This window comes from Onychomys torridus, chromosome 1, assembly GCF_903995425.1.
Source record: "Onychomys torridus chromosome 1, mOncTor1.1, whole genome shotgun sequence".
Lineage (NCBI taxonomy): Eukaryota > Metazoa > Chordata > Mammalia > Rodentia > Cricetidae > Onychomys > Onychomys torridus.
Window position 1 is genome coordinate 96,513,432 of NC_050443.1, and position 14,217 is coordinate 96,527,648.

Genomic DNA, 14,217 nt, shown 5'->3' on the forward strand with positions numbered 1-14,217 from the left:
CTGGGTGGAAGCCCAGTTAGTCTGCAAACAGATGGAAACCTGAGATCTACAGGTGCAACAGCCCCTTGGTCTCCCCCATCAAGCCCTTGCCTTTGTCTTCCTGCTTCCATGACCCTAAGTGCAAGCACTCCTCTTGTTTTGAGACAGGATCTTACTATATAGCTCAGCCTGGCCTGGAACTAACTCTACTCCAGGCTGTCCTAGGTTCTTTTGCCTTAGACTCCCGAGTGCTGGGATTTCTGGCCAAACCACCATGCTCAGCTAGGTTTTTTTCAGAGGTACTAAGAGAATGCCCCTCACCCCCACCCCAACTGTCTCCAGGCACTTACTGGAGATTCTCCGAGTCAGGCTGTATGTGGACTTGGAGGTGTCTGAGGACGAGCGTCTCCCATCAGGGGAGTTGGTCCTTGGGGTCAATGGGACATCACTGGCTGTGTGGACGGAGTCACCATCCTTGTCATTGCTCCGGCTGGCCATTCTAGAGGGGAGAAGGGATTTCAGTGGCTGCTGAGACAACCCCCCACCAGAGTCCCATGTGGGCCTCCACCTGCTCTCAGCATTCTCCCACAGTTCATCCACTACCCGCACCTTTCCCAGAGCATGAACAAACGTTCAGTGGCTGAACACAGGGACTCCTGTCTTGGGGCATGCATGGTGATGATGCAGCCGCTGACCCACACTGTATCACTTAGAATGATGGAAATAGAGTCTTGTTTTTTTGCACAAACTATGAAATAATTCAAAGATATCATCCCTGATTTAGAAAATAGCTTCAGAGTTGGGTGGAGGGCATGCAAACCCACACTGTTGCCACGTGAGGGCGCCACTATGGCGGAATGAAGCCGGAGACCTGTCAATCTTGGGTCAGGAAGGAACCATGTGGTTGTTTAGATGCATCTGAACTTGTGAAAGGGGCTCTTGGGGGCTATGTGTCTTTCTGTTTCAATACTCTCCTTATTAAATCTTCTGATTTAACATCCTTTAAAAATACACCATCACAATGTCACTCAAGGGTGGAGTGGCAGGTGGATGACTACAAAATGGTCCTGTGAATCAATGACTTGAGAACAGAAGTTGGAGGTGGAGAAGCAGTTACGAATTAGCAGCAGCAATGACTCAACACAATGCTAATGAAGACGAGAAATGCTAAGAAACTGGAGGAGGCATGGGCAAGGCTCAGGGACAGACAGTGAGGGAGATAAGATGATAAATGATAGGTAGGTAGATAGGTAGATGGATGGGTAGACAGATACTTTCAGTTGGAACCCTAGCAAGGTGATCCTGGGTAACTCCCTTCCCCTCTCTGTTCCTCCATTTCCCCATCTATAAAATGGGAACAACCAAAAGACCACCTTCCCTGGCTGCTAAACTCTCAGAATGAGTTAATGAGCATCAAATGATACAGCAGTAACATAGTTGGGTACTTGGCATATTTTAGCTGATAATAAAATAGGGGTGGCTTTAAGATCCCCCCAAGCTGGGTATGGTGTGTGCCTGTAATCCCAGCACTCAGGAGACTGAGGCAGAAGAATCTTGGGTTTGAGGTCAGGCTACCAAGAAAGACCTTGTCTCAAACAAGTGAACAAAACAAGGTCTCGCCAGTACTCAGGCTGGGTATGGGTGCTGGGGCAGAGAATGAGAGGGTGGGAGCCTGCAAAGAGATCTAGTGTTAGCGATACTGTGCATGGGGGAATAGTGTGCCTCGTGCACCCTGAGCCATAGTGGCTAATTAAGGCCATCCGGCCACATCTCCTCAACTTGACATTTAAGCCTACAAGGAAACAAACATGTCTTGAAAACCAAAAATGCAAGCTTTGAATTTTAGAGGGTCTTCGGGGGCACTTGATGGGCAAGATGAGGCTGCCTTGACCACAGAGTGATGAAAGGCAACAGGCAGGGCAAGACAGGCTGGAAAGGGGGCTGGATACCTGCTGGCTGTGTATGGACAGCAGATGAAATGTGTGGGACAGGTGCATGGGGGCAGGGGACAGGACCAAGACTCCCTTAATGCAGAGCAGCTGCCTCTGGATAGAAGGGTCATGGCTCCTGGACCCCCGCCTGCCTATGGCCCTGCCTCCCAGCTGCCAAGCTTTACTGTGATAGCCACCTCCTCCTATGAGACCCACACACCTTCAATGGTCAACTTAAATGTCACTGCCCTCTGGAGCCACTAAAACACAGGTGTCTGTGAGCACAGGAGCTGCCCCACCTCTGTGTTCCCTTAGATACCCTGGGCCTCCCTGTTCCCTCTGCCTAAGATGTTCCGCCAGGCTCTTCTCTTGCCTAGTTTTTCATTATTTTGACCACTCAGGTTTCTGCTTCAGTGGACTGTCCTCCAAGCACCACAATCCTGTCCTTGACACCTCTGCCATTCTCCTGTATAGCTTTCTTTCCCTTTACTGCTGCATGCTCATCTTCAGGGCTGGCCCACTGGCTTGTCTCACATCCCAGAATGAACTGGGATCAGCAACACTGAGGTGTCGCGTCATTCCCACACAGTGGGATCTGTACTCACTGATCAAAGGAGGCAGGGAATGGCGAGTGGTACCCACGGTGCCATAAGCACTAGCTTAGGCCATTCTCTGAGCAATCCTGCAGCCAGCTGCTATGGACCCCCTCCCTTACTGATGGGAAATGCAAGCTTGTGATGGGAGCTGATTTGCCTTTTGATGAACCGTGGTACCCCAGGGGATCCCAGCTCCCTTTCACAGCTGAGCATCCCCTGTGCAACCCACAAGAGCCATACATAAAGTAGGTAGTCCATATAAGGCTTGTTGGACACAAACAACTTGGCTTTCATTCACTCTCCCATAAGGGCCCTTCTGGCACTGCTCCAACAGAGCCATGTAGACAGTGCAATCACCAAGATCTTCACCTGTCCATATGACATTAATATACATGATAATGAGTGCAGTGTCTCCAGAGACTCACATAGAACACACAGAGGCCGGTTCATCCATCCACCACACGTTACTGTATGGAGACAGGCCCCAGATGTCACAGTGGGAATGGCATTGCACAGCCTGAGCACTTGACATTTCTACTTCCTGTCTGTTTGATAACATGCAACTGCCCACTTGGTAAATAAATCTGGGGCAAATGCAAGCTGCAGGTCTGCTTTCTGAATGATTGAACCCGCTTTCCCCCTTACAGATTTCCGTTCTGCTTTATATTGTGTCAGATGCCAAAAATGAATGAGGTGTTACTCAGGGTCTGAGGCAGCCCAGCTCATCCTGGGAAGCAGAAAGGTCATGTACAGCTGTTTACATTGCAGATTGTCCAATTCCAGATGGTACAGCCCACAATGCCATAACATGAATGGTACTGCTCAGAGTTCTGGAGTGTGCTGGCCCTGGAAGGAACATTCCAGTCCACTTCCCTGGTTTTGTCTGCACACAGAATGAATCTCTTACTCCAAAAAGATCCTTTTTTTTTTTTTTTTTTGCACAAAAGGCCAGAATTCAATATAAAACAAAACTGTCTCCAAACTCAGTGTTATGATGAGGCTACATAATACATAGGTAACATAGTTACATGGTTACATTGTTCCATAGGTACGTGTAACATGGAATCTCTGGGTGTCTGGGGATGGATGGGTGGGAGCCTGTACCTGACTGTAACTGGCAAGGTTGGGAGAAGGTGACATTTGCTGTGTGAGGAAGAGAATCCAAATCTTGAACCTGGCACTCGAAGCTGTGCACAAGCTGAACTCGAGGCTCCTCCCCCATGGCCCCAACCCTTCAGAGGGGCCGCATCCATGTGCTGTTTCCCCTGGCCAGGTTCATTCCTTCCTCTTTAGTTACAACACTTGAAACATCTGCCCCAAGGGTCTGTGAGCTGGAGTTGCACCCACTGCCTAACAACCGTGATCCTCCCTTCTCTTCTGTCTGTGGTAGTGGTCGCTTGCTATGATGGGTGACTAGTTGCCTCAGGGTCCTAGGCCCAGGAGGCTAAAATATTTACTCTCTAGCTCTTTACAGAAATGAATATGCTTCAGACGAGAGCAAGCCTTTCCTTAGCTCCAGGTGGATAGGCAACCTAGGGGGACAGCTATTTCCCCGCCTGAAATGGTAGGGACAAGTGACAGGCACAGGGTGAAGGCCGGTCAGTGCATTTTTCTGTTTTTGAGTTGTTGGGGTTTTTTTCCTTCTTTCCTTCCTTCCTTCCTTCCTTCCTGCCTTCCTTCCTTCCTTCCTTCCTTCCTTCCTTCCTTCCTTCCTTCCTTTCTTTCTTTCTTTCTTTTTATTTGGGGAGGGGCACAGCTGAGAACCGAACCCAGGGTCTTGTGCTTGCTTACACTGAGCTAAATCCCTAACCCCTGAATTTTTTTTCTGTGAAGATGATAGACTGTAAGTCAAGCACAGCAGCAAGGAGTAACGTAAGACAGCTTAAGAATGAATGAAGCAGCCGGGCGGTGGTGGCACACGACTTTAATCCCAGCACTGGGGAGGCAGAGGCAGGTGGATCTCTGTGAGTTTGAGGCCAGCCTGGGCTACCAAGTGAGTTCCAGGAAAGCCACAAAGCTACACAGAGAAACCCTGTCTCGAAAAAACAAAAACAAACAAACAAACAAACAAAAAAAAAAACAGAGAGAAACCATGTGAGCCTCTGGATCTAGCCATGCCTGAAGCCATCATCCCAGATTTTCCATGAGACCCTAGGCTAGGTTGTCACACATAGTATGCAAGGTATGGAAGTATGAAGTATGATTCTAGAGGGGCAACCTGCTCTCACACTTGCCTATGTCCTAGATAAAACTGAAAAGTCCCTGAACCTATTCACAAAAGCCCGTCTACCCTCACGAAGAGGACAGTGTCCCATGTACAGCATGTGCCCAAAGAAATAACTACTGGGCTGGGAAGGTGGCTCAGTGGGTAACCCTGTCACACGTTGCTGAGGACCTGAGTTCACACCCTCATGAAAGCCAGCACTACTGTAGGATAAAAGGCAGAGACAGAGAAGTCCCAGAAGGTCACAGGCCAGCTAGCCTGGTGTATGCAGTGGAGAACAGCAAGAGGCCTTGTCTTGAGGGGGCAAGGTGAAGACTTGGGGTTGACTCGTGGCCTTCACATGTACTCATAAAATATACACATGTGCAAACATACCATCCATCAGAAATCAAGGAAACTGAGCCTCACTTCTCTGTGATGATGAGTGAACAAGGGCATTTTCAGGGTTCAGGTTCTTCCTGAGGGCTAGTCAGGTGTCCAACAGACTTTTGAAACTATACACACGTACACAGTCACACATATGTGCACATGCATGTGCATGTATGTTTGGACGTTTTACCTTCTGTTTCATCTCCAGTTTGAGAATCAAACCTTGAGCCTCATACATGCTGCAAATGCTGAGCTCCATCCCTAGCCCTTGAGTTCCGGAGGCTGGCCTGGGACTCATGCTCCTTCGGCCTCCGTCTTTAGGACTGGAAATACAGGTGTGATATTCTACCTGGTCATCAGCTTTTCTTTTGAGTGACAAAGACATGTGGCTTTTAGGATCCAAATGGTCTCAGCCGCTCTGCTACAACGACCCTATGTTACATCTCAGCTTTGTGACCATCTACTTGAAATTGTGTCCTCGAGATGAGAGAAAGGTGTCTGTTGACACCCAACAATGACAGAAAGGATGCTGATGCAGCTCTTGCCCCTGGGCTAAATGCATTCTGAAGGTAGCTCATGCAGATTCATTTTTTGAGACAGGGTCTCACTACATAGCTCAGGGTGATCTTGAACTCACAGTCCTCCTGCCTCCACCTCCCCAGCCCTGGGATTAAAAGCGTGCATTGCTATGGCTAGCCTTCTTCACCTACTCTTAGTTACAGCCCTGTGAAATAAATTATTTTACTATTCACATTTCCTAGATAAGGCCATCAAAGCCAAACCATGGTTTTTAAAAATTGTACTCACTTGCCAGGCGGTGGTGGTGCACGCCTTTAATCCCAGCACTCAGAAGGCAGAAGCAGATGAATCTCTGTGAGTTCAAGGCCAGCCTGGTCTACAGAGCAAGTTCCAGGACATCCAGAGAAACTCGTCTCAAAAACATACACACGAAAACAAACAAACCAGAAAAAAAATTGCACTCACAGGCTGGGGACATAGCTCAGTTGGAAGAATGCTTGGCTAGCATGGATAAGCCGGGGTATGGTGGCCCATGCCTGTAATCCCAGCACTCAGGAGGTAGATGTAGGAAGATCAGAAATTCAAGGTCATCTTTGGCAACTTAGCAAGTTCAAGGTCAGCCTGGCTACATGAGATCCTGTCTTAAAAAATAAAAATAAGTAAGGCATGGTGGCCTATGCCTTTAATCCTAGAACCCAGGAAGCAGAGGCAGGGAGATCTTTGTGAGTTAAATGTTAGCCTGGTCTATAATGAGTTCTAGGCCAACCAAGGCTACATAGTGAGACCCTGCCTCAATAAACAAATAAGTGTCCCACTTTTGTTCATCAGCAAAGTCTCAAGTACTCTTAATTACTTTTCTAAACACAAATTCAACAAACCTATGTGGTAAATACTATTTATTTTTTAGCATTTCACCCATGCCCCATTTTTTTTTCCAAGATAGGGTTTCTCTGTGTAGCCCTGGCTGCCCTAGAACTCACAGAGATCCACCTGCCTGTACCTCCTGAGTGCTAGGATTAAAGGCGTGCACTGCCTGGCTTTTATCATCCCATTTTACAGATGGAAAACCAAGGCTCATAGAAGTCAAGTAACTTTCCCAGGGTTAAAGAGCTAGAAAGCTGTAGCAGAAACTGAACTTGAACTCACATAGGCTGACATGAAGCCACTGTGTTCTGGAAACACCTGAAACTTGCTTCTAAGAAGAAAAAATAAGAGCATGCATGGCATGACCTCCAACCCAGAGGAAAGATGGGGCTCCAGGCACTTCTGGGATTTCAGCCCAAGATTCAGCTGAGACAGTTCTGGGTCCCACCCCTGGGTTCCGACTGCACCCAGCACCATCTCCTTTCTGGGCCTCTCTCCCAGAGTCCCTAGCAGCTGTTGTTGATTATTTCTAGGTCTTTCCCAACCCAGGTCTCCTGGCTCCTCCCCAGTCTCTGACCATATTCCTCTCCCTGCCACAGAGAGGTGGATCAGACATGTGGCCAAGCTTCAACATTGCCTTCCCAAAATATCTGAGCGACTGGCAGATGAAGACAGTGTATGAGGGCGCAGGAGGAGAGTGGATTAGAAATAAAATAGAAGATGCCAGAGTGAACACCACCAGCATTGGGGGCAGGCCGGGCCGGGCACGCCTCCCTGTGGCTCCGGGGATGCAGGCCTTGTTCAGGTCAGCCAAAAGGCGCCATCAGAAAGATGCTAGCAGCTAAGACTCACTAAGTACCTACTCGGTGCAGCCCTGGGACTGGGCATTAGGACAGTCTGTCATACTGTCTGGGAAGGGAGCAGACACTGCTCCTCCTTCGAAGGCCAATGCCTTCAAAAAGTTCTTCAAAAAGAACCCAGATCTTTTTCTGCTTGGATACTTGGGCTACTTAAAGTGTCCCCAAGATTAGCATCACCCGGCTTGCATCTCAGAAGCTCGGGGTGAGAATGGCTGAGCAGGAGCCTCACTGCCAGCTGGTGCTACCAGCTGGCCCACAAATGAGGGGGCACAGAGAAGCCCTTCTTGGTTAGGTCCATGGTAACTCAGCCTATCTCAGCCCACCCTCTGCCGGTCCTCCAGTGGAGAGGATGCTGGGAGGTGAATTTCCAAGCGGGTTACTCACAGCCATGGAGGAGTCTGGGCAGGGAAAGGTCCCAAGATCTCTACTTCATCTTCACTGGACTGGCAGCAGCTGGCCTCAGAGCACCTCTGACAGCAGTGTTGACAGGTCCATCCACACAGCAGTACATCAGAGATTCTAGAAAGAAATCCCTGAGGCCACGGGGGAAGGAGGAGGTAGGAGGGAGAGGAGAGACAACACCCCAAATTATAAGCAGTCCGTCTGGGATGGGCTCCACCCATGACAAATAAGCACCCCAGAACAGAATTGTCGGTAGGATAAAAAAAAAATTTCCCCTCTCCTATTTATGCACCGTGGGCACGGGATGGCAAACAGACGTGGCTGCAGCCATTCGGAGCAGGCAAAAACACTTGCAGGTGTTTGCCTTTGTAGTTTATGTATGTGTGTGCCTTTCTTGACAGGTGGGCGGTTATTACAACATGGAGAGGGCCAGGCAATATGTTCTCAAACACACAATGCATAGGGTTCTCTCCCGGCAAAAGGGAAAAAAAAGATACTTCAGGAAAAATAGCCCCAGGGACATGCAATTGAACTAGGGGAGTCTGACAGAGTTGGGACACACATGCTGTCCAGGGACGTCCCTTTTGTCAGGGTCTCCCTTTCGGTAGGAAGGAACAGAAACTGTACCCTTGCTAATACCCTGTGACTCAGTACTCAGTCATGCCCCAGCCCCACACCAGGCTCCAAACGGAAAGGCAAGCATTTGATTAGAATCCAGACCAAAGAGATGATTGAATTAACCCACCTCGTTCAGTGGTTCCAACTGCCCTTTTAGAGAGCCACGGTGAAGCCAGGGTGAGGAGCAGAGAGGGGAGAGAGAGAGAGAGAGAGAGAGAGAGAGAGAGAGAGACCAGTTTAGCAATATTCCAGCAACTCAAAGAACAGCAAGACAAAAACAACAGAGAGCAGCACCCTGCATCTTCGCACTCACCATTCTGGGGAGGGAGCTGACTTTACTACCAAGGTATGGCTATGTTTGCAGGGCTGCTGGGAGCCTCTTGGTTAACTAACAGCGAATAAACGGGAAATGTGAGCTTTTCCATTGGATGTGCACCGTGTGCTGTTATGAATCAGAGCGGGTAGACAGATCGTCAAGCTACTCAACAACGCAGCCACACTTCAGGGGACTCGCAAACCTTCCCAGACTGAAATAGCCAGAAGCCAACCCAAGAGGGCCTGATTAGCTAAACTGACAGGCTGACTCCCCCGCCCCTGCCAGGGCCCTACCTTCCAATCCTGCTCCAATCCTGCTGGTGGAGAGCATCCTTCGACCACCCACAAATGGGGGAGGGGCTGGAAGGAAGCCAGGGGCTGGTCCTCCCTCCTTGGTGTGGTTCCACCCCTACCCCATCTTCTTCTCATAGGTCCCCAAGCCCCAGACTCCCTCCTCTTCTTCCAGAGAAGGGCTCCTCTGTGGATCCAGGATTTCCTTTTTTTTTTTTTTTTTTTTAATTATTACATTTCTTTAGTGCATGTGTGTGCATTCATGTCTCTCTCTGTGTGTGGTCACAACCATCCACGGCACTATGTGGTGGTCAGAGGACAACTCTCAGGAGTCCATCCTCTCCTTCCTCCACCTGGTTCCAAGGATCAAAGTCAGGTCATCAGATTTTGTGGCAAGCAACTTTGCCAGCTTTACAACCCCAGGATTTTTTGATTCAAAACCAAACCAAACATATGATTGAATTAACCCACTAGGCAGGTATCAAATCCTGCTGACCAGATTAGGACAGTTCCTAGGCTGGAATGGAGGTGCAGCCCAAAACCAGGGCTTTGGAGTGTACAGGGAGCCAACAGGGAGGAGACAGTCTGGGGCTGCTCCCAGGTGTTAACATCTTTCTGACCCTTGCTCTTCCTTGTAAACACAGCAAGATGAGTCCTCTACAGCTGGGGATAGCCCAGCTCAGATTTAATCTGTAGCATTCCCCTGTGTTTATTTTTCCAGCCACCTTCTGCTTCCATCATGTGATCTGGACTCCCTTTACCCATGGGTGACACAATTTCCTTCACAAACCTTTTGTGTGCCTGGTGGCTTGCTTGCTGTCCTGAAACAGGGTATAACTCTGTGGCCCAGGCCAACCTGGAATGCTTTATCCTCCCAAATTTTGGGATTATAGGTATGTACTATCATGTCCACCTTGATTTTTTTTGTAAATTAAAATAAAAAAGAGAGTTTGTTTTTCCACTGTGTATGTATGTATACACATGTGTATGTGTGTGGCATGTGTTCATATTCCTGTGAGTGTTTGTACACGTGTGTACATGCGTGCACATGTATGTAGAGGACAGAGGTCAATGTCAGGTGTCTTCCTTATTTTGACACAGTGTCTTAACCATGAACCTGGAGCTCATCAACTCTAGGCTGGTCTGCCAGGGAGCCACAGGGATTCTCCTGTCTCTGCCTCCCCAGCACTAGGGTAACACACTACCACACTCAGCTTTTACATGGGTGCTGAGGATTTGAACTCAAGCCCTTAGAGTCCAATTCTAGAGGAAAAAAATTAATACTAGCGTAGGTGGTGGTACTATTAACTAAAACTCAAGCTCAGTGAAGTACCACCAGTTGTCTTGTGGAAAAGCACTTAAAGGTGCTAGTCACAGGTCCCTCCAAACTCAGCCAGACACAGAGTGCTAAAGGTCACAGATCAGAAGACCCAGTAAGTTGGGAGGGAGGTGGGCTCTGAGCCTGGATTGCTTTTTTGGATGATTTCTTAATATAGAAATGCTGTGTGGCTCCCATCCTCAAAATAAACACACCTTCTCTGTGGCTTCTGAAACAAGGTGATTCCTTCTGGTCACCAAGAGCCACCCTGGCAAGTTCAAGCCCTAAAAACTGCGCTCCCGTGGGGCTTGCTTGAACCTGTTTGCTCTAAGCTGAACACAGTGGTGTGTGCCCATCATCCCGGCCCCAGGAGGCTGAGGAAGGAAGGCTGTGAATTGGAGGCCAGCCTGGACTACACAGCAAGCCCTTGTTGTAGTGGGTAGCCATTCCAGCCTTGGCCTGGAAGTTCCAACCCCCATTGAGGCTTCGGTAATGGTCACACCCACAAGGCAGGGCTGAGGGAGGATGCTGAAGACCCAGGATCAAGAGGAGAGGCTTCTCTTGGTTCCAGGACCCTGGAAGTAGACCGAGCAGAGTTCTCCAGAGAACACCACCGGACTGTGCCATACCTTTCCCAGACCCTGCAACCTATCCCTTCATGTAAGCTACCCCACAAAATAAAGCTCCCTTTTAACTACGTGGAGTAGCCTTAATAATACCTTGTCTAGAAAGAAAAAAAGCCAAACAACTGAGGGCTAGTGAGATGGTTCAGTGGGTAAAGGTGCTTGCCACCAAACTCCATGACCTGGGTTCAATCCCAGGACCCGCATGGTGGAAGGAGAGCTTTTCCACTGTCACACACATACACACCCTAAGATGTGCAGTCCTCCCCAGTCCTCCAGGGTCCCCCAGGCACCGCAAAGTGAAAAGTTTAATGTAAAGGAATGCTTTCCAAGCACCTGAGTCATTCTAGCAACTTACGGGTGTGTTCTCAGGGCATGGGTGGTCAAGAGATCCATTTAACTATTTACACAGCCATGACAACCAGGGAAGCTGCCAGATGATGCACAGTTTTCTCAAAGCCCAGATACAAGATGGTGACCCAGGAGCAGCCTGAGGCAGGGGACAAAGGAAACGGGAAGGAAGACCCAAGGCCAGGGTCTCATCTGCCTCACCCCATCCTCTGGTCTCCCTCTTCTGATACCAGTCAAGAACTGATTCAAGCCAGGAAGCATAAAGAGAAGTCCCAGGCACCCCACAGGTCAGCAGAGTCCAGCTCACAGCCCCATGGTAGTCCACTACCCAGCCCTCCAGCAAAGAAGGATTCCCGATTTGTTTGTTTGGTTGGTTTTCAAGACAGGGTTTCTCTGAGTATCCCTGGCTATCCTGGAACTTGCTGTGTAGACCAGGCTGGCCTCCACCTCACAGAGATCTGCAGGCCTCTGCTTCTAGAGTACTGCTGGGATGAAAGGTGTGGGTGACTTGTGGATTCGAGAATTTTTAAATGGCTGCAAAACATCACAGACAACTATTTCCTGACTTTCAGAAAGTCTCTGAAACTCACTGACCAAAACCAATAAAGCTTTGTGGGTGCACAGCCACGCCCACTCTCTGACCTCCCCCTGCGCTGGCTTCAGCACTGTTTTCCCCACTGAGAAGTGGTGGCAGGAAGAAAAAGAATATTACCACCCGTGTTCTGTAGATGTTCAGAGACTGTTTCTAAAGAGGGGAGCCAGGACCCCCTAAGAAGCAGGACTTACACACATCACCTTCCCAGCCTACAGTTCATATCCCACTATGACTGCTAAGTAGCTGTGTGACCTTGGCAAGTGACTTAACTTCTCTGTGCTGAAGTATGACTTGGGTAGCTGAGCAGTGACCCACCACTTTAATCCCAGCACTCAGAAGACGAGGCAGGAGCTAGCCTGTCTCAGAAAAAGAAAACATATTAATTTGATGAAGAACCATAACACTGGTTTCACTGGTTTCTGCTCACTTCCTTGGACATCAGAGGGGCAGAGACTGTGACCTATGTCCTCAGTGCTGTTCCATAATTGGTGTCATCTTGGTGCTGAGCAACTATTCAACAGCATCCCAACAACTGCCAAGACACAGTAGATGTACAGTAAATGTGACCTTCGTTGAACTTGAAATCAGGACCTACGCAATCCATGATTTTTCAAGCCATTCCTGGGGATCAAAGCCAGAGGAGAGGGTCAGGTTCCACCTGGTGGTAGTCCACCTGAGGAGCAGGGTACAAGGTAGCAGGGGAGCCCTAGGGGATCTGCAGTCCCCTGCCCCCCTCCACACACAGCAAACTGAGGCTGGGAAGCAAAAGCGAGTCCCTGGAAATGGAAGTCACTCTGCTCCCTTCCTTTCCTGCTAAGAGCATGCAGTCCTAGAACCCCGCAGCTCTTCCGATCTGTTCGATCTGTTCGTGAGTCTGGCCTCGTGACCTTGGGGATGACCTGTCACCACTTCGCAATTTGTAAAAGAAACCGATTTCTTCACCAAGCAACACAGTCCATCCCCACCCGTCCCCTCCAAAGACGGGGTGGGGGGGTGGGGTTTGAGGGGGGGAGATACTTGGAAATTCTCTGCGTCTGGGAGTCTTGGGGGCGCCCTGTGAGAGGGATGGGGGGGATCCTGCACTTCTCAGACCTCATCGGACTAAAGTAACCTTCCCCACAGCCCTCACTAGTGTGCTCTGGCCTCTGGATGTCCCCACCCCTCTGCCCCCAGTGCCCCGGCGAACCATGTCCTTGTCCCTCTAGGTCTGAACAGCTGCCTCCAGCTGGCTCCATCGGCCAATTAGCCCGAGCCGTCACCACGGCAACGGGCGCTGGCGGGTCGGGTGGCTGGCGCGCCCCGGGTCGCTCTCCTGCGGCCCCTCCCCTGGGGTGGGTGCCAGGGGGACGGGGGAGGGGGGACACCTGCAAAGTCACCCTACAGTCTCCCTTCCTAGGGAGGCGAGCGCGAGAATGCAGGTCCCACACAGGGCCCTACACACCGGATCTAAGGTCCCCTGCCCTGGTTCCAGGACACGCACAGGTGCCTGTTCTGGGGCACCCGTTGTTTTGTTGTTTCGGGATTTTTTATTTTTCCCTCTAGTAAGTTTGTGGGAGCTGGGTGGTGCGCACTCCCGCGTCGCGCGCTCCCGGCCGAGGGGGCGCGGTCCCCGGCACCCCTGGCCGTCCCTCCCAGCCACAGTCCTACCTGGATATACGCCATCTTCGCCCGCGCTCACTCACTCCGGCCCGGGCATGGCGTCGCCACAGCCCCTTTGCCCTCGCCAGTCCGGCGAGGTGGCACGGCCAGCCGGCAAGACACCAGTGGGCGGCCGGGTGGCCCCAGACGTGACTGGCGTGACTGATGAGCGGCGCCCGCCCCTCCGCCGGCCGCCCCGTCCTTGCCCAGCCCTGCGGGGCCGCCTCCCTGGAGCTCAGAACCAGGATGCCCTGAGGTCCCCGGCTTCAGCCTCTGGTGGACCAGCACCCACAGCCACACCTTGGGGAGCTCCCGGGTTGCAATAAAGCTGGGACGCCTGGCCAGGAAGTCCCAGGCGAGCCGTGGGGACTGCGGCGACCCCGGCGCAGGCGGGGCCGGCGACGCTGGGGCCGGAGCGCGGGAGGCGGGGGAGGGGATGGGGACCGCTAAGGGGTAGGCGGGGGCGGTGCCCGGGTCAGCGCCGCCGGCAGGAACTAGAGTGGTACCGATCCACTGCCTGATCGACAGCAGGGCTTCTGGGGCGACCGAGAGGCTGAGGTGACACCGCACAGACCGTTGTGGGGTCTGGAGTTAGAAGGTCCCCTCCAACCTGCCCTCTGTCCAAGCGGTTTGGCGAAAGTTTTATGCTAGCCGTACCCGACGCGCCTAGAACCGGGCTGGGGACTGTGTAGAGGCTGAAGGGCAGGCGCCACCTATTTATGGT

The 14,217-nt window shown here is 50.9% G+C and overlaps 1 protein-coding gene across 6 annotated transcripts in view; it reads right to left on the reverse strand.

Annotated features, from left to right (window-relative positions):
* The window catches only part of Syt17 (synaptotagmin 17), a 67,760-nt gene extending 53,848 nt beyond the window's left edge, over positions 1–13,912 (reverse strand). The window contains exons 1-4 of one of the 6 annotated variants that reach the window (XM_036176911.1): positions 13,503–13,912; positions 8,490–8,512; positions 7,727–7,875; positions 330–478 (exon numbers count right to left, since the gene is read on the reverse strand). In XM_036176911.1, coding sequence (XP_036032804.1) covers positions 330–477 — 148 coding nt within the window. In that variant the 5' untranslated portion in view covers position 478; positions 7,727–7,875; positions 8,490–8,512; positions 13,503–13,912. Of the gene's footprint in view, positions 1–329; positions 479–7,726; positions 7,876–8,489; positions 8,513–8,675; positions 8,910–8,971; positions 9,024–13,502 lie in introns of those variants that run through there. The other 5 variants (XM_036176892.1, XM_036176914.1, XM_036176885.1 and 2 more) reach the window with 5 other exon arrangements.
* Positions 13,913–14,217: the final 305 nt, after the last annotated feature.